Below are 23,260 nucleotides of genomic sequence, written 5' to 3' on the forward strand. Positions count from 1 at the left end.
AGTCAAAGGCTGATTATTGGGCGACAAGGGTTATCCCCTCATGAAGTGGCTCATGACTCCGGTCAGGAACGCACGCACATGTGCACAGCAGGCGTACAACGAGAGCCATGCCGCCACACTGAACGTCATTGAGCACACCACAGGCATCCTCAAGCAACGTTTCCACTGCCTGGACTGCTCTGGTGGAGCCCTGCAGTACTTAGTTGAGCAGGTATCAAGATTTGTCGTTGTATGCTGCATGCTGCACAGCCTGGCCATTATGAGGGGACAGCCCTTGCCACCGCCTATCCAGTGAGAACCTGAATAAGAGGAATAGGAGGAAGAGGCAGAGGAGGAGGGGGAGGAAATAGAGGAAGAGGCAGGGAGGCAACAAGGTAGGCAGGCCCTGTCTGCCAGGGCTCTGCGTGATCAGATGATTAATGAGCGATACCAATAACTCAATGACACCTCCCCATTCACCAACAGTCCCACACTCCTTACCTTTCCTCTCCCATATGACCATCAAATCATCCTCCTTGTGATTACACATTGCTTCCTCCCTCAGCTCATCGCAGAAATGAAAACCACCACCAAATACAAATTCATAACCACATTTATAGATTTACACATCAAACAATTCAAACAAACTGATACTATTCATCCTTGTGCATTCCCTTAGTGCCTGTTGTTCGTGTGCCTTTACCTTTCCTAATGCTCCTTCGAGATGCATCCCCAGTGGCTGGAGCATGGGTGGTAGAAGGCTGCTGACTTTCAATTGAGGAGTGTGCAGATGGCCTTTGAGGACGCCCTCAAGGGCCCGGCTTCAGACTGCGCCATCTCAGCCTGGGCTGCAGCAGTCAGGCCTGGCTGGCTGACAGGTGACAGCAAAGGCACTGCAAGTGGCCACGGTCACAGTGACAGCACGTCCAATGATAGGCAGCAATGTCTCCACCATAGGGGTGAGGACGTGTAGGCATGCCTGTCCTCCCCCAGTTCTTTCCTGCTGCCTACTCTTGTGCACCACCTTCTCCTGCAAGAAAGAGGAAAGTGTCAGTGAATGTCCTGTAAGATGTTTGGGTGATGTGGCTGTCATGGTTGAATAGCTGCCAGTGTGTGCGACCTGTGAGTTGTGGATGTGCTGCTTGCAAGAGTGGTAATGTGTGAGGATGAGATGAAGCATCTGATTTGAAGAGTTGCGTATGGATTGAAAGAATTTGTTGGTAGGTGGGTGACGGGGTGTGTAGTGCATGAAGCAGTGGATGAGACTAGTGGTGCAGTTGGGTAGGATATGCCAATTGAACTCACTCACCTTGACCACTCATGTCAAATCATTGAACTTCTTCCTGCACTGCATCCAAGTGCGTGGTGCGACGCTCCTGGCATTTACCTCGTGCGCGACTTCCTCCCACTGCCTCTTCAGCACGTGACTGGAGGGCCTCCTGCCTCCCTGCGGGCATAGGATGCCCCTCCGTGCCTCCACCTCTTCCACCAAGGCCTCTAGTGCGCCGTCCAAGAACCTTGGTGCACGCTGTCTCACAGGTGCAGCCATTCTTCACTATCCTGCAGCACAGAGTTAGTTGCCAAACAAATTCCAGCTCTTCCTGCAGCCACAGTGCACCTCCCCTTTAAGAGGTGCAGGCTGCCTTTAAGTAGTGCTAACCACTCCCGATTATCGGGGCCCCCTGCTGGTGCATGCAGCCAATCAACAGCGCACGTAGTGCTGACTGCTTGCAACAATCACTTAAATTACCAGACAGCACAAATGTTACGTGCTGCCAGCATCGCAACCAATGGGTGCGGGTTAATTGCGCACCGCAAACCCAGCACCCATTTTCGGGGGTTAACCCCCAATAATTCACTCCTGCAGCCTGTGCCAAGATATATTATACTTAATAATACAGGTCACAGACTACTTCTGAGGGCTGACACAACACTGCGAAAACACTCAGATTTGGCTTTTATGGTTTATATCATCCTGACCTCATGATGTGTCACTGAAAGTCACAGGCTCTCGAATAAACAACAGACTTTTGTATTCTGCACAATATATGAAATAGGCTTTTAATTATTTTGCATTGCAATCACAAAAACCCCATTTAAATTTCTCTTTGGGTTCCACTTCACTGGCTCTTGCTAGAAGCCGCACACATACAGATGAATTTTCCTCTATTCTAGAGAACAATGTGCAGCAGAGTATGATTACCAGACAGCAATCCCATCGAGGGCCTCTGATTACCTCGAGCGGTTTATAATCATCATGTGACTTCACAAATTAGATTATGGCCCTGAAGTCACTCCAATATATTTGCTTTTTTGCATATCTAATTCAGTTGGTAGCACGCTCGCGTCTGAGTTATTAGGTCATGGGTTCAAGTCCCACTCCATAGACTTGAGCACAAAATCTAGGTTGAAACTCCAATGCAGTACTGAAAAAAGGTGTCGTTTTTCAGATGAGACGTTCAACCGGGGCCCCGTCTGCCCTCTCAGGTGAACGTAAAAGATCCCATGGCACCATTCGAGAAATAGCAGGAGAAATCTCCGCAGTGCCCTGGCCAATATTTATTCTTCAATCAACACCTAAAAACAGATTATCTGGTCATTATCACATTGCTGTTTCTGGGACCTAGCTGTGCGCAAATTGACTGCAGTGTTTCTTACATTACAACAGTGACTACACTTCAAAAGTATTTAATTGGCTGTAAAGCGCTTTGGGAAGTCCTGAGATCATGAAAGGCACTGTGATAAATGCACGTCTTTTTTTATACATAGAGTTGGTGGGACAGTTTTATTCCGCTTTCTTTCTTAATTTGCTGGTGGCTGGTGACTTGGTAAACCTAAGGCATTAATCTGTCACAAACTTGTATTTCCAATGTCTGATTGCTGCCTGGAACTGATGGGGGCAATTTTGATGTGTACATTGGGTGGGCAGAGCGATCAGAATGCCTGCCGGGTGTGGCCAGCGGGAATCCCAAACCATTTTGAAGGTCAGGCCAAATTTGTCCATCGAGCTGCCTGCACGATCAGAGCACCGATGGACAGCCTGTCGTTTTTGGGGGGGGGGGGGGGGGGGTGTGGAAAAAATCTGGCGGTCCATCCGCAGAGCAGAGCCATCAGCATTACATTAAAGTTGTGGTGGGGGGGAAGGCTGATTGCATTGTAGCTGAGTACAACCCTTCCCCCTCCCAAATGAGAACAATGCCAGGAAAGGCAACTAAGATTAAAATCGGGACCGGCCTGGAGGGAAGAAAAGCTCACCACCCTTTCTCCGTGCGGAGATGAAAGTTTGGGCCACTGCCCCCACCCACTGCGGTAGTTTCCGCCTTTGCTTCCCTGTGCCCTCCCCATTCCCCTCCCCTTACTCGACAACTATCCGCCACCGCTCGCTCTCTTCCATCTATCCCGCCTCTCATCACCCCCTTCCTATCTGCCTCCTCCCCCCATTGCCCTTCCACTTCTCCCTGCCTGGATCCAGTTAGTTCCCGATCCTTTCGCCCTGCTTGAACTGGATTTGGTTTCTCCATGTGCAACGCCACAGGAGATTGACTAATACATATAAAATTAGAAAACAGCAATCTGTGACAAACCTGCTGCTCCAGGTTTATTTGTTTCCTGGGTTTGTTGAGCGCGCAGTAGCTCCTGCCAGATTTCTAGTGAAACTAGCAAACAGATGCTGTCGGCTTCTTTAAGCGACAGTTGTTTAATGGTATAAAGTTGGGACATGGTGGCGCGATGGATTGTCTCTCCAACGCTGTCATTCAGTGGTTGGATGCAGGGCTTGGGGCTGCATGCCAACTCTGCGATTTGAACCGAGCTATCAAGGAAGACTAGGGCCTTCTGCACAGGGAAGGAAAACTGGAGAAGGAATCACTTCAGATTTGCTTTTGTACTTCTGCTAGCCAGCTCAAGGACTATGTTGGCAAAGGCCCAGCATCAAATGGCTGTCTGTCTGTCTGTCCCCCTAAGCTAAGAAATGATAAATGATATAAGGCAAAGCGAAAAGAAATAAAACCGCATACATAAATTTAAAGTAGCTTCAACGCAGGAAAAGGTCTTTGGTAGAGCACTGTGTGGGTTAACAGCATTCATATGGGAACTGTAGATTTATTCATTGCATTCCATTATTTGGATTTGAATCTTATCTTGGATGCTATCTATATGGGGCACCGGCAAGGTTTAGGGAGTGATCACCAGTGGAATTCAACTCATTTTACTGACCAACAGAATTTATGTAACAGGTGCAGCTGTGTATGCTAGTGTTCAGGGGCTGTTATCTATCTTTGTAAAAGTTACAGAAATATGTTATTAAAGAGAGTGCACGGAGAATATTTGGTGTTCACTCCTCCTGTCAGCAATAAAATACATCTCAGGGCTCTCTATTGTATCACTGTTAAGGCGGCTTCTGGGTCTAGACTCCTGCATTTTTCATGTTTTGTTTGCATTTGGCCATGTTGTTTGATGCTCACAAAAGCATACACTTCATTGTAGCATATGCCCTTGACTTCCAAGGGCTGTACTATGACAGTAAAGCACTCTTATTTCCATGGACTATTAATTTAAAAGTGTGGTTAATTTTACTTCAATGAATAGACTCTAATTAAATGCTTGTTTTTAATACTTGTTTTTCATATTAACTGCTTATTATTTTGTTTGTTCGTGGTGTACCTATATCGAAGGTGGTGGGTGGGGCATGAATGGGGCATTAAATAGATGTTTCACCCAAACCCAATCTGCATGCTGAGGGTATGTTTACTCACCACTGCTCAGCTTTATGCTGGGTTTAGCGGGACGCTAGTGCTGTTGGTTCCCGATGCACGGGTGTCGCGCAGCCAGCATCAACCATGGAATAAATCTGATGGATTCGCTAAGGTTGGATCTTCCCAGTGATCAGTCTTAGTGCATCCGGCAAGCTTACTCTTAAGTTGCCACCGACTGCCGATGTCACGAACACTCCACTGAACACGATATAAAAGCAGCTACTTGGGTTGCATAGGAGTCACGTATCACAATGCAAATAAAAGACATATATTTTGTGAAATATCTGGTGATAAAACACCCAAGTGATTTTGCATTACATTTAAATCTTAGCAATGTGGGCCGTAACTCCCGCAGCACAGAATGGACGTGGAAAGTGTGAAGCAAGATTAATCAAGTAATGGCATTTCGTTACAAATTATTCTAATATTCTACTTCTAAGCCACTTCTAAGGTCCTGTTTGGATCAGAATGTGTGAGACTGGCATTTGTCCGCTGGCTCCCAGCATTTACACTACTAAACCAGGCTCCTTTACCAGAGATACTGGGTGTACAATTCAGCTCCCAAGGTAAGGAAACCAGATGTAGTAATGCAAATGTCAGGAGCTAGCTCATGGACACAGGTCTCCCAGGGTCCAACCTAAACAAATGGCAGTATCAAAGTGGTTTTAGATTGTTGAGGCCAAAAATCTGCAGCCTTGCTCCCACCATAACTCCAGTGGGAGTGCGGCAGACAGGGTCCAAATTAGGTTGGGACCAGACTACGCAGTGTCCTGGCCTTCCCCAGGGTAAAGTGCGGAGCCACCGCTGACCCCAAATAAGGTCACAGGAAGGAGTTTGGCTGGGGGGGAATCGGGACTCACAAGTTGGGAGTTCCCATGTTGGCCTCGCGGAACATCAGCAGGCCGGTACACCGAGTGAGACCAGGCCTACCAGCCTGCCAAATGGTGGAGATGGAAGTGGGGCCCACCTTGGTGGGGGTGGGGGGGGGGGGGTGGGGGGGAGGTGCAGGCCACAGTCTAGGCCTGAACCCCTGAAGATAGCAAGTAAGTATTCTTTAAAAAAAACTTTTTGGTTCATAAACAAAAGGGGGCAAAGGAGAACTGTACACATTTCCAGGGGCTGGGAGACCAGCAGCCCTTCCGCGGCCCCAGTACATTCTGCTGGAATTGCTGGTCTGATGGTTCAGGCAGGTGCCTGAGATGCGGCCCAACTGGTGCAGGCTCCTGCCACCATTATTAAAATGAGGTAACCTCCCCCCAATTCCACCAACTTTCGTGGGGTCGGTGTTGAGGGTCACTGGCTGGCAGATCCTGGCATTTATACTGGGATCAAAAGCCCACAAGTATTTTGGCTCCATTATGTAGAATCTTGTGAGAACATACCTTTATACAGACATTTCTACATTCACTTAAAAATGAACAAAAAGAAATTCTAATGGACAGAAAGTGATAAAATGATCACTAATAAAAGCAAACTGCATGACATCTGAGCACAGTTGCTCTGCCCGCAGCCAAGTATCAACCAAGAAAAGCCCTGATATTTTGTAGGCATTTTTAATGCCAATTTTCTCCTCATTTTACTCAGGAAACATATTTTAGATGAGTGAGAAGGGTTATAAATTATTGACACCATATCAAAGCCATTCTGTATTAATGCCAAGTTTTATTTCACAAAGAGTCAATGGGGGAGTTAGAAAACAAGATTTTTGCTATTTTGTCGTCCGGTAGGGAAAAGAAGCTAACACATGAAGTTAAGGCACTTTTTGCTACAGACCGTCAAGTGTTACAAGCAGCACAGTTAACAGTTGGATTGGGTTGCATAGTTGCCATGCACCACAATGCAAATAAAAGACATATATTTTGTTAGAGATCGGATTGTAAACAGATCCAGGTAATTTTGCAGTTGCATTTATAACAGTGATCTTAATAAAGTGGGCAGTAATGCCCACTGCATAGAATGGATCTTGAACTTGGTGATAGTGGGCTGATGATAACATTGATTACCAGCATTCTTCACAGATCTTTTTGGATGTGTTAGGAGGCACTTATATTTAATATGCAGTCCCGAGAGGACACCACTCAGAGAGCCATAACGCTGTATGCTGCTGTCCCTTGTCCATGGTGGTGCTGCTCCTCAAAAAAATCTTACCATTGAAAGATAAGAAGGACTGACAGCAGCTCTTGGGACCCATAAAAATGTGACTTTCTGATGCCATTATGTACCTGGAGGTCAACCAGCTTAAGACTAAAGAGTGCTGTCAATAACAGGAGGAGAACTGTGTTCTGCCGTTGATAGCATTGTCTTGTTGTAAAAGTGCCTATGCTGTGATCCTCCAGCAAGCATTCGGGACTGTTTACTTAACTATATGAATCATGTATGTGTATGGCCTGGCAGATGACCAATGAAAGAACCATGTAAGTGGGAAACTCAGTCTCCCCTCAGTCTCTCCGCTTAGGGACGATTGGGCTCACTTTTTCTGTGGGCATTGGGGAAGAAAGGAAAAAGGGCATTTCATTTGACTGAGAGAATTTGAGCTTTTGCTGCTGCACTTCAATTCTAATTTAAAAATGCAATGGAATTTTGCACACATGCAGCTGTGCTCTTAATAAAAAAAATGAAAGGTCATTTACAACCAAATGTGTGCATAACATTGCATGTATACAAGTACAATATCAGTGCATTCTTTGAGGTTTCAGTTGAGAAAATCTAAACCATGAAGGGCTCACTCATCCATATTTCTTAGTTGTGCACCAAATGTTTGTACAATTTTCACACTCAGTAAGGCTTGAGAACAGGTGTAACCCAATCTGTGCTGGCATTATTAAAATTTTGAATTGTTTACTTAGTAAGTACCTAAAATAATTGAGTGATGATCCTTGAACACTTAATTTGACTTGACTTTATACTGGATGAAGGGCATCTTCAAATTACAATAGGTAACATGTACTTTACATGTATCAACAGTAAAAATCAAAAGTAATCATTTATATATAAAAAAACACCCAGGCCAAATGACCTCATGATGTGAAGTTCTGCAACTTCCACCAAATTAAGTTGTGATTCAAAGGATTTTATCTAATAGTAGTCAACCTGTCATTTTGTCAGTATCATGAAGCTTTTATTGGGACCGTGCATGATTTAGAGGCAGAGTATATGGGGGATATGGGGATTTCACCCAAGAACACCAAGTTAACAAGATTCCTCTTCCTATTCATGTCGCCGTAAAGCAGCATTTGCTAAATATTATAGTTACACGTGTTTCTGTAAGTTAAAGTACTCTGAATAGCTCAAGGAAAAATAATAGCAGTCAATCGTGACCTTATCTATAATCCAACCACTCTTCTTCAACCTAAGGGACTGGAGCCTTGCAAGTTGAAGCTTGTAAATGCCGCCACTGTGCCAAAGCCATGCACAAAAGCTGCCCAAAGAATGGAAACTCTCGCCGTCACTGTCTCGTAGAATTCTTGTGCACAAAAAATAAAGATATCCCAAATGGTAGTTGAATGGTGTACATAAACCGTGTGGTGAATGTAAAGGCTAACCACAAATCAGTCAGTTCATGACCAACTTTTAAACATTTGGTGCACTGTGATGGATGTTAGTGTTTAACACTATACACCAGACCATCCAATTCATATTCTTGTATTTTGACATGAAAAATGACAATGAATGTGCTTTCCATAAAATGATTTACGGACCATCTGCTGAAGAACGATCTGTGTAAAATTCTGTATGCATAGAGAGTAATGATCCATTCACTTATTATAAATAATATAGAAAACAACAGTGTCCATCCACTGTACGAAATATTTTGTAAATTGTTTTTAAAATCAGTATGGTTCTTGCTAATCAAAGTTTCCAGGATGAAGTAAAGTGATTTACAGGTTTCAAATGAATTGTCTGTATTGTGTGGTCATGAGGAATTATATATCAAAGGTCTTTCATAGTCCTGACAGCTTTAGTCTTCAGCTGCTCTTAGGTACCTTAACCACGAACACCATTGGGTCCAAGGATTTGTTACTGTAGGATCGACGGATTATATCCACTGCTTGTCGGTGTGTGACATTTTGTAAGCTATCTCCACCAACTGAAACCAATTCATAACCAGCCTGCAACAAGGGAAGAAAACATCACAATTACTGCTCAATACTGTTTGTTCACCTGGTTCCCAATAAACAGCATCTGGAATTAAAGAACATTTATGGAAGAACACTCCTCCACTGAAGTATCAGCTAAGAACTAGTAATGTGCGCTGCCATTCTGGCATTTTTGTTAAAGGAGCATTAATGGAGATTTTCGAGTCCTGGTGCTGAAATGGCAGGATCAGAGTTCAGGGAGCACTGTACTCACTGAAGTTCAATAGAGCTGACCCTGCCAGACTTTCCAGGATCTGCTCTAATTATCTACGCATGGCGAGCTCCGATTGAGCCTGAGGGCAGGAGTTTGCCAAAGAGGAGAGAGTGGGGAATCACTGCTAGTGGCTGTCAACTTGATCGCTGTTATGTTTTTGGGTTCTTTTATCCTTTTTATTGAAATTGATATATTTAGTTTCTGTGTTTCAGACAGCTCTCAGTAAGCCCTAGTTCCCTTTTGTGTTCAAGAGTGTTTTCACTTACCCTGTTATCTAAGCAAAATATTGCAGTGCACCCAGGATAACGAACCGGCAACCCTTTTTACATTACTTCACTGATTAGCTCTATCCTGGAATCTACCTTGTCTTAATAAGGCAGCAGAATAACACTCCACCAGAACATGTTTAAGGCTTTAATTGCCAAATAGTAATAGAGCAGCAAACAATAGCAATAACAAAACATATCTTACAGGAGTTGTCAAACTTCTATCTCCTCTTACAGTAAAAAAATAAGTAGTTCATAACTGTTGTGCTAGAACGATAGTGTAATCAATTTTCTTATGTAGTGAATCCTTTTCCTTTCTTTCATCAATTACGGGAGTTATTTATCTTAACTAACTTTTTTCCTAAGTTGTAGACAAATTGTCTTCAAATGTTCCAGATCAAACTCACCAACTTGGAAAGGGTAAACTCAAATACTTCTGAGATGGTGACCAGGCTTTATGAATTTAAATGACGGTTGGTTATTTAAACCTAAAAGCAGCTGCCCATCAAACACATATTTAAAGAAATCACACAGCATGTTTGTATTTGAATTAAGTGCTTTCCCCCCTTCCTCAGACACTTGTCTCTCAGACAAACTGACAAATTGTTGCTCCAAATATAAGAAACTGAGCTGAAACATTCTCCATAATTAAAATTACTAAAAAAAAAGTGTCAAGCTAAATCTTTGACAAAAATGCTTAATTTTTATCAGAACTGCAGTCCTTCAGGTTCTTTCCAGGTTATGCAGGGACTATGCAATGCCGGCCAGTTTGTTGTTCACAGATATATCAAGCAGGGCCGATGATTTCACTGATAAGGGACTATTCTGTGTCCCCAAATATATTGGGTTGTAGTATAAGTAGCCTCACTGCAGCAGAAGAAGAGGGAGCCACATTAAAGGGACAGAAGAATCCTAAAGATTGGAACAACTGCCCCACCGAAGGCCTCAGCTGATACTGAGGTAAGTGCTGGGAGTGAAATGGAGGGAGAGGAGGACGCTATAAGGTTCTCTCCTTCCATCAGGAGACTTCAGATCCTTCTTGTTGCCATCCCAGGGACCTCCACCAGGCTTCACCAGGGGTTCGACAGGAATAGCCACCCAGATCCATGTGGCAGGTGGGAAAGGGATAACTACCAGTGAGGACAGGGTACACCCTCTGCAGCACCACTGCCATTTCCCTCAGGACTCCTGCCAGGCTTCCATTTGCTGGTAGAGATCCTGCTGGGAGTTTGCCAGGAATAGCTAATGACCCCTGGCCCAAGAAACTAGGCCGCGATCATGGTGAGGTTGGGGTGGAGGGTAGAGGTCCTGCCCCAACCTAGTGGGCACAGGAAAAGGAAAATCTAACCCTCGCAATCGAGGCTCATGCATTAAGAATAACTACTGGGGATGGTACCAGAGGACATCATGACTCAATGCTTTCAGAAGAGGAGGAAGGAAGGGAGAAAATTGGTGAAAAAAGAAAAAAAAAATGAACTTCTGACAGACATAGTGAATGATTACGGGGCCAGAATGAAACCACTTTATGTCCCTCCTGAGAGAGGTACCCAATCTTTCTGGCAAAAATGCATTTGGTCTGGAAAAACTCAACTAAAATTACTATAATCTACACTGCACATTCTTTTACCGTGGGCATTTACTATGATGTACTGTTCCTCACAATGGGCAGTGCTGTTTAATTTAAGAAGGAGCTCTAGGCATTTTAAAGTAAAGGAGTAGAGAATTTATATATATATATATATATTTTTTTTTTAAATTGTTGGTATTTGTTAACAGGGTATCCTTGAAGGCAGAATGAATTGTGCCAGAGTAAATGAGATTTTCTGCACAGCAACTTGTAATCCATTAAATGTGAAATGACAAACAAAGAGGGCTGCAGGGCAAACCACAACTTTTCATAATACTGCTTACAAACCATCCACGATCATCATCAAAAAAAATTCCTATTTCCCATCTTGTCCTTAAATCAACCAAAAAGCCTAACTTGGAACTTGGCCCATGTCCATTAGTGCATGGTTTCTTCCTCCATATCATAATTGCTCAGACATACTGTAATTCTCACAGCAAAAACAAATCTCATTTCATCAATTTAATTTGTTAGTGACTCAGTTTTCTTCATTAAAACAAGGGATGTGAAACTGCATCAGTAAACACAGTGACAGATGGGCTACACTATGCGTAGCACAAAGAAGCTGGTGGGTAAAGATGCCAATTTCCATAATTATTTCTGATTCATAAGTAAAAATCTTTTCAATACAATGCTATTGCTTCAATAGGGAAGGCTTTCCATGAGCTATCTCAAGTAACAAATACCCAAGGACACCTCAGACCAAAATAAAAGCAGGCATGTGCTTAAAATTGTAGGATGCTTTCGCCAATCATTTTTACATGTATGTTTTTCATTACAAGATCAAAGTTAAAAAACTGTGCTTATGAGAGTGTACCATGAAAAGAGATTATTGCAATAAAACTTACACAATCACCAACAAGAAACCGAGGTCATACACTGATTTTCAATTGCTGACTGCCTTTCTTCAGGCAAGAAACGGGTGGCTGTCAGTTGAAAATTGCCTCCAAAAACTCAGAAAAATCAAAGCAAAGCAAGTCCTGCCGTGACTGTGGCTCTGCATCCGCCCACCTGAGTGCTCCTGTTGTCTCTCCCTGTCTGCTTGAGGGCTGTAAAGATTATGCATCTACTCTGGGGGAGTGAAATGAGGAACGATGGGAATAAAAAGCAGTTGCAGATTTCAAAGATTTCAATTTATAGAACAGGTCACTGGACTTAGAGCCAGTGATTATAGCTACTTTTCTTGCCGTTAAAATTACTGGTCACTACATAACACTCCCCCCATCACTCCTTGCCTGGACCAAGGATAACCTTGCAACAGGTAGCATAATGATTGCTAAAGGGTTACGTCCTGGTTCTTCATCCCAACCAGTCCTGCCTCTATCCTTGTATTCTCTCAATCAAGTAGAGTAACAGATGTGACAATGATACAATCACATCTGTCATCAAACCATGAACTGCTTAGGAAATGGGATCAGGCTCCAGCTGGGCAGGAATATCCAGCTGCAGTTCCCCACAAACACTCCTACTGAATCTGTTGAAAAAGATAGCCTTAATAGGTGTGTTAAGATTCATTTGGCTTTGAAATGACATTGTGTGACATTAATTTATGAATGATTAACAAATTTATATGAAATTCTTTGTCCACTATTTAAACCCATTTAAAGTAAATGGATTAATGCTTCTGTTGAAGAAACAGATAAAGGAATTTTGTACAAAAGTGTTTATGATCCATACTCTAATATTGCACAGTACAAGCTCAGTAATTTTTTTAATGATCTAAAGGCAGAATGTTAGAAATACGACTGCAATGCTGACAATGTCAAATTAAAGGAAACAGCTTTTTTAAGCATGCAGCATAGAGTTAACTGAATGCAGTAACTGCATGCAAATTTTAGTCTGGACCAAGACTTTGATAATTCAAGTCATGACTCTGTGGTCAGCTTTAACCACATCTAAATACTACAGCTGTGACAAGTGCGGTAGGATTATCAGATTTTCAACGAGTAAATACCAGCCATGAACATCAAACAATGCAATGTCATTTTCCTCTTTCAGGCAAACATATACAGTGTAATGATTCTTCAAAGAGAGTTCAGGTTCCCGACAGCCACAGATCCCCATGGGATGCTGCAGGGCTGTTATCTCCCTTTCCCAACAGTTATAATTAGCTAACATCCACTGACATTATCATTTTAATCTAATCTTTTAATTGCGAGCAGTGAGGTAATTTTACCTCACTGAATAGCTCTCCATTTGATCAAGTTACTGCATGTGGATATGAGTCCTGAGAGCCCCATTTATATTCTGCAGTTAAAAAAGTATTATTTGTGTTTTCATTCTTTACTCTGCCCTTTTTACTTCTCTACTTGGACAGAATATTATTTTAAATGTATTATACATTAGACATTGCTTCTGTCAGTTTTAATTGCATGGTTATTTAAGGTTCTCTACCCAATACTAACGCTAGTGAACTTATCCCTGTCCTTCAAGAAACCTTAGTCTGACAGTCTCTACTGTTGACACAGTTTATGTCTCTTCTGGGAGTAATAACTCTACACCTGCAAGCGAATGGGCTCACAGTAATTAAGCAATATATCCTCTACTACATAATAAACTGTTAAAATTACACTGCATAAAATTAACTTCATGAATAATATAGAAATATTTAATCATTCTTCTTTTGTTAATAAACTGTAATCTATCATACTCACATGCAGAGTTCATTAAACTGCACACACAGAAGCTAAGTGATTCAACCTGCATTCATTATTTATAAAAAATAAGGGCACGTCCATCTGCGATTTGTATCTATGTTCTACCTCTAGGACAGATGATGAGAATGTGGCAAATAATGTTGACCAATCACGAGTGACGGTTTACTGCTTTCCTTCCCTACATTTGTTCGGTCACCAATATCACCTTCTTCCACCTTTGCAATATCATCCATCTGTGCCTCTATCTCTTCGCCACTACTGCCAAAACTCTAATCACCTCAAGGCTGAATTTTTCTAATGATCTCCTAGCGAGCCTTTCCATTTCCACCCCCACAAACTACAACTCTTTCAGAATGCTCCTGATTGTGTCCTCACTCACTCAAAGCCCTGAACCTCCATCATCCCAGTCCTTGCTGGGCTCCACTGACTCCCTATGCCCCTATAAATGGACTTCAAGATCCTTGTCTTAACCTTTAAATGCCTCCATAGTCTCACTCCATCCCACCTCAGTGACTTCCGTCATCTCCATGTACCCGTTTTCACTCTTTATTCCCTGCTGCCCATCCTGTTTTCTCCATTGGCAGCCATTCTTTCAGCCACTATGCCCAAGAACACCTTCCTAAAATCCCTCTGCCTTCCTTGCTCCCTTCCTACTCAAGGTTTCAACTGTCTTTCAGTCCTGCCATTAACTCTATACTACCTGCTTCTTTCCTCCCACTTGATGTTCATTTTCTCCTGTTCAATATATGCAAGTTGCGGTTGCTTCTGAAATCCCAGGTTGTAACATGAAAGGTGAGGTTTTGGAGATATGCCCTTTAGAAATAGAGATATAATACAATCTTACTTCCTGAGGTTATTCTGTGAACATGTGGCTGCACAATTGAGCTTTGATAACGTGTAATTAATTTGCTGAGAAAGGTTATGGTGGAATTGAGATTTTATAAACTTGAGATGAAAAAAATGAAATATGTAAATTATTTATATTAAACCCATTTAAATCATTCATTAAGTAATTTAATCCAAACAAGATCTGAAAACATTCACATTTTATGCAGAAGTGATTAGAGTACCAAAACCTTCTGCTATCTCCAAGTAAAATTGAGATTGGACCAATTTGTTTAATAGGTTGAGAATTAAACTTTGGTTAATTGGGAATCTTAAAACGACTTACATTAGTGCCTTTAACGCAACCAAAGAACCCAAAGCAATTCAGAGAGCCAAAAATGGGCATCAGGCAGTGAGGGACAAGCGTTAGGCGAGGTGACCGAACACATGATCAAAGAGGTAAGTTTTGAAGAGGCTTTTAAAGAGGAGAAAGAGGTAGCAAGACAGAGAGATTTAGGGTGAGTAATCCAGAATTCTGCTTGGATCAGGATTTTGTATTGAAGAGCTAAGCTTGAATTGAGAATCTCTTGCATAGAAGCAAATGGAGAAGGGTTTGGTATACCAGATTTGTAGCAAGAAAAATGAATGGAGTTTGGCACATTAGACAGTGATTTGGTATATTGAATTTCTATGCTTCAATCAAGCAAGCATTTATCTACAGTCAACATTAATTATAAAGAATTCAGATAGTTCAAGTGATTATGTCCAAATTCATACAGCTATGATATGCAAAACTCTTTTTTCTTAAAGGACACTTTACACGAGAACTACATTGGAGGCTGGTATGCGGGGAGGTGTGGTAGGAAAATATAATTTCTGGAGGACCGGAGGATTGTAAATGTGACACCCCTGTTCAAAAAAGGGGAGGGGGATAAACTCGGCAATTACAGGCCAGTCAGCCTAATGTCGGTGGTGGGGAAACTTTTAGAGTATGGGCTAATAAATGAAAGTCAGCATGGATTTGTTAAAAGAAAATCATGCTTGACTAACTTGCTTGAGTTCTTTGATGAAATAACGGAGAGGGTTGATGAGGGTAGTGCGGTTCATGTTATGATTATGGATTGTCAAAAGGCATTTCATAAAGTCCTACATAATAGACCTTTTAGCAAAATTAAAGCCCATGGGATTAAAGGGACAATGGTAGCGTGGACACAAAATTGGCCAAGAGACAGAAAGCAGAGAGTAGTGGTATACGGTTGTTTTCCAGATGGAGGGAAGTATACAGTGGTGTTCCCCAGGGGTCAGTATTAGCACCACTGCCCTTTTTGATATGTATTAATGACCTGGATTTGGGTATAAAGGGTATAATTTCAAAGTTTACAGATGACATGAAGCTTGGAAATGTAGTAAACAATGTGGAGGATAGTAACAGACTTCAGGAGGACATAGATAGACTGGTGAAAAGGGCAGACACATGGCAGATGAAATTTAACACAGAGAAGTGTGAAGTGATGCATTTTGGTAGGAAGAATGAGGAGAGGCAATATAAACTAAATGATACAATTTTAAAGGGGGCGCAGGAAGAGAGAGACCTGGGCGTGCACATGAAGGTGACAGGACAAGTTGAGAAGGCTGTTAAAAAAAGCATATGGGATCCTGGGCTTTATTAATAGAGGCATAGAGTACAAAAACAAAGGAGTTATGCTAAAACTTTATAAAATACTGGTTTGGCCTCAGCTGGATTATTGTGTTCATTCTGGGCACCACAGTTTAGGAAGGATGTCAAGGCCTTGGAGAAGGTGCAGAAGAGATTTACTAGAATGGTACCAGGGATAAGGGACTTTAGTTATGTGGGGAGATTGGAGAAGCTGGGGTTGTTCTCCTTAGAACAGAGAAGGTTAAGGGGAGATTTGATAGAGGTGTTTAAAATCGTGAACGGTTTTAATAGAGTAAACAAGGAGAAACTGTTTCCAGTGGCAGAAGGGCCGATAACCAGAGGACACAGATTTAAAGTGATCGGCAAAACAGCCAGAACTGACATGAGGAAACATTTGTTTACGCAGCGAGTTGTAATGATCTGGACTGCACTGCCTGAAAGGGTGATGGAAGCAGATTAAATAGTAACTTTCAAAAGGGAATTGGATAAATACTTGAAGGGAAAAGATTTACAGGGCTATGGGGAAAGAGCAGGGGAGTGGGACTAATTGGATAGCTCTTTCAAAGAGCCGGCACAGGCACGATGGGCCGAATTACCTCCTCCAGTGCTGTAGCTACTATGAAACTATGATAATCTACAAGCGACAATGTAATGATTAGGGTATATAATCAAGGTTTATGATAGGATTGATCTGCTAAATAGTCTCATAAGTATCATTCTATTTACATTACATAAGGCATTAAGTGCTTTAGAATACATTGCATCTTTTTTGAAATTTAAAATATTTGGATCGTTCTCAAATTATAATCCATGTGATATCAACTAGTAATGATTAGAAATGTTAGCTGCAGAATTTTGAAATTTTCAAAATTTGCCACATTTTCAGGAGTCCAATATTGAATCGCAGGAGTATAAACACGTTTCATAAATCTGAGATGACACTGTATTTACAAAATGCATAAGATATCTAACAACAGAAAATCATTGCTGCACAAACCTTTTACTACATAATAACAAGCTGGCACACTTGGAAGGCTGATAAGCGATTTATTGGATGGTTGGACATACAGCTTAATCTTACGCTACATCCAACCCTATTTTCCAATGTGTAAATCGGCTGCTGCAGAGTTCACATTGATATAGCACATTCACAAATGTACAAACTGTTTAGACATGCAAAATAATACCAATGTGATACATGATTGCAGAATAATTATCAAATCATAAAACACAATGGGCCTGAAATTATGCCGTGGGATGCGAGAGAATGAATCTGTTCATCTGAAATTTCCCTCTTCTCTATTTTATCAGAGATGTTAATCTATTTAAATAGGTTAATGCCTCTGGAGTAGAGAGAGGAATTTCAAATGAATGTATTCAGTCTTTGTATAGTAGCCTCCCACGCTATAATTTCAATATCATTTGAACATCAAATTGTTGAAAGGTAAAGACAATACTATATCAACCATGGAATTCTTCCAGACTAAATAATTTATTGCGTATTTTAGATTTTACAGCGTATAATTGACATATTGATGGATCTGCGTCACTCATGGAGATTAAAGCACGCAAATAAAGTCAGAAATACAATTCATAAATTTTAAAAAAACCTTTTAAAACTAGTTTAAACGAAGTCTGTATTTAAGGTGAGTATTACATTACTTTCAAAGCTTGTTACTTTGAAACTGTATGTTACAAATAAGATAATGTACAACAACAGCAATAACAACAACTTGCATTTATATAGCGCCTTTAACGTAGTAAAACGTCCCAAGGCGCTTCACAGGAATGTTATCAAACAAAATTTGACACCGAGCCACAGAAGGAGATATTAGGACAGGTGACCAAAACCTTGGTCAAAGAGGTAGGTTTTAAGGAGCATCTTAAAGTAGGAGAGGTAGAGAGGCGGTGAGGTTTAGGGAGGAAATTCCAGAGCTTAGGGCCTAGATAGCTGAAGGCACAGCCCCCCATGGTGGAGCGATTAAAATCAGGGATGCGCAAGAGGCAAGAATTGGACGAACGCAGAGATCTCAGAGGGTTGGAGGGCTGAAGGAGGTTATAGAGATAGGGAGGGACGAGGTCATGGAGGGATTTGAAAACAAGGATGAGAACTTTAAAAATCGAGACGTTCCCGGATCGGGAGCCAATCTAGGTCAGTGAGCACAGGGGTGATGGGTGAACGGGACTTAGTGCGAGTTAGGATACAGGTAGCAGAGTTTTGGATGAGGTCAAATTTATGGAGGGTGGAAGATGGGAGGCCAGGAGAGCATTGGAATAGTCAAGTCTAGAGGTAACAAAGGAAAGTAAGTTCTCTATCCCATCTAAAGCAGCAGAAACTTTGTTTTTGCCTTTTTGACTTTGCCTACTGTAAAATGTGACCCAAATCCTACTTCCTTTTTTTGGATGTAAGAAGTTGTTAATGTTTGGCAAAGTAACATGGTGCTGCAAGTATTTCATGTATTACAGCATTTACAGGTTTCTCTCCAGTTACTCTATGCTGGATTCTTAGCTGATTTCTTCCTTTCCCATTACTTTTGCCAACATTCCTATACTAGCAATGCAGCCCTCATGAGATGAATTATATTTTGTCAAATGACAGCTCATCTTCAAGCAGCTTATTCAAAATGAAACTGCATTAAAATAACAGATTTGACTTTGATCTTATTAGAGGTGAAACTGCATTAAAAAATAGGCTAGGCTATTTGACATGCAGGGCTGGTGCCAGATTGGATAAACATCACTCAAAGTTAAGAAAAAAAGTTAGGAGAACTTCATTCAGACTACTGAATAGACTAAAAGAAATCTCTTAATCATTTTTAAAAAAAATACACATTTTTTAACTAGCCTTACTGAATATACAAATTTTCAGTGCATTCTCGTCCAAGCCAAGTGTTCAGCAGTGTCCGGACATGCAGATGGAAACATATAGCGCAGTGTAAGCAGGAAATGTTGCTCATACAGACTCTAGCCCTATTGACTATTGCTTTTTTTCAAGTAAGACTTATTGAGTTGATTTTTAAAAGTAATGGATAACTCATTGTAAAATCTAAATGTAGTTCTACTTATTTCAGGAAGTTAGCAATCAGCCTTGCTATTTTCTTTAAATAAAATCTCAATGTTAGTAACTGTCTGACTTTGTTAAATATAAAGCATTATAGAATAAAGATGGATACAATGGAACCTGGGAAGTATATGAAACGGAGACGGGCTTATTCATACTATGAGCTTTTTTTCACCTTTCTAAGGAATTGCGTCACCATCCCTAGGTATGTCCTTGAATTTGCTTGTTATCTTGGACCCTTTTGTTTCCCAATAGTTCCTTGATAGGAATAAAATGCTTTAAAAGTGTTTGGAGTCATATCACAGACTATGCATCAGTCATGCACCATAAACTGAAAACAAACTATTGCTGTGTCATTAGGCACAATTCGCATCTGATTAACACATCTGAAAAACAATTACTGATGTAAGAATATTACAATTAACTAGATATTTCTTTTAAATTCCAACATTTGTGAAGATTTTTTTGGTAGAGATATATATTTCAATTAATGAAATTAGTATTCTAAATTGGAGTTTTCTTATTAAACTTGTATGTACTCTGATATTCAATCCATCCCCTTTGCTAATTCACATTTTACTTGGCTTTCAATGTGACTGTGAATTACCTCTACTGTATTTTTAATTAAGTAACCGGTCAATGGATCAGGATAGTCAATTAGAGACTAATTATGTTGTACAAAATTCAAACAAAGGTCTCCTTACAGAACAACTATTGTTCACAATGACTCCTTCTTGGTTATTGAAAGAGAACTACAGCTTGCAAAAAGTATTTGGTTCCAATAGCTAAGTTGGAGCCGCACTCTGGACAACACTTCTTTGTTGATGGTAGCCAATGAAATAGTTGACAGTTTAATATGCTGTCACATCATTCTCACATCAGTGTGATCACATATTCTTGTTGAGGCAGCCTATGTTTGACTTACTAACTACAAGCGATGATTAAGCTAAAGCAACTATTTATCGTCATATCATCTAACAATGAACTTCGTTCTTTAAACATTCGATAGATGTGAAAATCCAGTACATCCACAATAAGAACATAAGAAAGAGGTGCAGGAGTAGGCCATATGGCCCCTTGAGCCTACTCCGCCATTCAACAAGATCATGGCTACATCAACTCCACTTTCCCGTCCTATCGCCATATCCCTTGATTCCCTTAGTGTCCGAAAATCTACTGATCTCAATCTTGAATATACTCAACGATTGAGCATCCACAGCCCTCTGTGGTAGAGATTTAAGGAAGGACACACTTGCATTGGAGGCAGTTCAGAGAAGGTTCACTAGGTTGATTCCGGGTATGGAAGGGTTGCCTTATGAGGAAAGATTGAACAGGTTGAGTCTATACTCATTGGAGTTTAGAAGAATGAGAGGAGATCTTATTGAAACATACAAGATTCTGAGGGGACTCGATAGGGTAGATGCTGAGAAGATGTTACCCCTCATGGGGGAATCTAAAACTAGGGGGCATAATCTCAGAATAAGGGGTCACTCGTTTAAGACGGAAATGAGGAGGAATTTCTTCTCCCAGAGGGTCGTGAATCTTTGGAATTCGTTACCTCAAAAAGCTGTGGCGGCTGAGTCATTGAATACATTCAAGGCTGAGTTAGACACATTTCTGATCAGCAAGGGAGTCAAAGGATATGGGGAAAAGGCGGGAAAGTGGAGTTGAGCTAAAAATCAGATTAGCCATGATCTCATTGAATGGCGGAGCAGGCTCAATGGGCCGAATGGCCTACTCCTGCTCCTATCTCTTATGGTCTTCCAAAGATTCACAACCCTCTGGGTGAAGACATTTTTCCTCATCTCAGTCCTAAATGTCCGACCCCTTATCCTGAGACTATGACCCCTAGTTGTAGACTGTCCAGCATGGGGAAACAGCCTCTCAGCATCTACCCTGTCAAGCTCTCTCAGAATGTTATACGTTTCAATGAAATCACTTCTCAATCTTCTAAACTCGAGAGAATATAGGCCCATTCTACTCAATCTCTCCTCAGAGGACAACCCCCTCATTCCAGGAATCATTCTAGTGAACCTTCATTGTACTCCCTCTAAGGCAAGTATATCTTTCCTTAGGTAAGGAGACCAAAACTGTACACAGTACTCCAGGTGTGTTCTCACCAGAGCTCTATATAATTGCAGCAAGACCTCCTTACTCTTATACATACCATATATATATAGAATAACAAATTAGCTAGAGTGGGGTAGAAAACAGTAATTCAAAACAAGTGATTCAGAGCTATAATGAACCAGAAAAAAGTTCAAACAAATGTTTATTCATGTAATCTGAAGTTTGTTGATGATACAAAGTTAGGTGGGAAAGTAAGCCGTGAGGAGGACGCAAAGAGTCTGCAAAGGGATATAGACAGGTTAAGTGAGTGGGCAAGAAGGTGGCAGATGGAGTATAATGTAAGGAAATGTGCGGTTATTCACTTTGGTAGGAAGAATAGAAAAACGGAATTTTTTTTAAATGGTGAGAAACTATTAAGTTAGGTGTCCTTGTACATGAAACACAGAAAATTAACATGCAGGTACAGCTAACAATTAGGAAGGCAAATGCTACGTTGGCCTTTATTGCAAGGGGCTTGGAGTACAAGAGTAAGGAAGTCTTGTTGCAATTGTACAGGGCTTTGGTAAGACCACACCTGGAGTACTGTATACAGTTTTGGTGTCCTTACATAAGGAAGGATATACTTAGAGGCGATGTAACAAAGGTTCACTAGATTGATTCCTGGGATGAGAGGGTTGTCCTGTGAGGAAAGATTGAGTAGAATGTGCCTATATGTTCTGGAGTTTAGAAGAATGAGAGGTGATCTCATTGAAATGTACAAGATTCTGAGAGGGCTTGACGGGGCAGATGCTGAGAGGATGTTTCCCCTGGCTGGAGAGTCTAGAACTAGGGGACATAGTCTCAGGATAAGGGGTCGGACATTTAGGACTGAGACGAGGAGGAATTTCTTCATTCAGAGGGTTGTGAATCTTCGGAATTCTTTACCCTGGAGGGCTGTGAATGCTCAGTCGTTGATTATATTCAAGACTGAGATCGATAGATTTTTGGACTCTAGGGGAATCAAGGGATTTAGGGATCTGGCGGGAAAGTGGAGTTGAGGTTGAAGATCAGCCATGATCTGATTGAATGGCGGAGCAGGCTCAAGGGGCAGTATGACCTATTCCTGCACCTATTTCTTATGTTCTTATGTTCAAAGTGTATCGATTCATATTTCTAAAACAGTCTTAATCTCAATAATACATTTTGTTTATATAGTGGGTGCCCACTATGCCCGTCCGATGACACTGACGGGAGGCCCAAACTATTTTCATGGTCAGGTGTGATCTACAATATTGGACAGGTGCCAGTGTTTAACGAGGTCTGACGGGCAGCTCGCCGATTGGAGTGTTGGGGGGGGGGGGGGGCGCAGCGGGAATCTGGCAACTCCTCCATGGAGTTGAGCCAGAAGTGCTTGCTTAAACTGCAGGGGTGGCTGAGGGGAGAATGGAAGGACCAGCAGCAGGCCGGAAGATTTCTGTAGGGCCAGGAGGAGTATCTTTGTGAGGCTCGGGTCGAGTAGGATGCCGAAGTAGAAAACAGTCTAGTTCAGCTTGAGATGGTAACCGAGGAAGGGGATGTAATTGGTGGCAGGAGTTCGGAGTTTGTGATGGGCCAAAAATGGTGGCTTTGGTTTTCCAAACGTTTAGCTGGAGGAAATTGAGCTCATTCTAGAGATTGTTCAGTAGAAAAGTCATGAGTGAATGGTGTCAGATGTTGTACCAAGGGAAGGAAAGGCAGACTGTGAGCAATTTGGTGGGGATAAGGTGTCAACACCGGAAGCAGAGGAGCTGTTGAGTAAGTCAACAAATGTAGCAAGGTCACTTGGAGGGTCAGAGGGGAGGGAGTTGGATAGGATGCTAGAGAGGAAAGATGAAGGTGTTTTCTTTCTAGGGGCAATGGATGATGGTAAAGGGGTTGGGGTGGACAGCGATCTGTGGATAACAAAGGAAATGAGTATGTTCCCAGAAATGACCTTGTCAGGACATCTTGGAGGTGGCAAGGTTCTACATGATAGCAAGTTTGAGGGGGCAGCCTT

The 23,260-nt window shown here is 41.7% G+C and overlaps 1 protein-coding gene across 1 annotated transcript in view; it reads right to left on the bottom strand.

Moving 5' to 3' along the window:
• Positions 1 to 8,439: 8,439 nt before the first annotated feature.
• Positions 8,440 to 23,260, bottom strand: part of pdzd7a (PDZ domain containing 7a) — a 74,112-nt gene continuing 59,291 nt past the window's right edge. Inside the window, exon 15 of the mRNA XM_068002699.1 lies at positions 8,440 to 8,842. Coding sequence (XP_067858800.1) covers positions 8,699 to 8,842 — 144 coding nt within the window. The 3' untranslated portion in view covers positions 8,440 to 8,698. The remainder of the gene's footprint in view (positions 8,843 to 23,260) is intronic.

Source organism: Heptranchias perlo, chromosome 21 (assembly GCF_035084215.1).
Source record: "Heptranchias perlo isolate sHepPer1 chromosome 21, sHepPer1.hap1, whole genome shotgun sequence".
NCBI classification, from domain to species: domain Eukaryota; kingdom Metazoa; phylum Chordata; class Chondrichthyes; order Hexanchiformes; family Hexanchidae; genus Heptranchias; species Heptranchias perlo.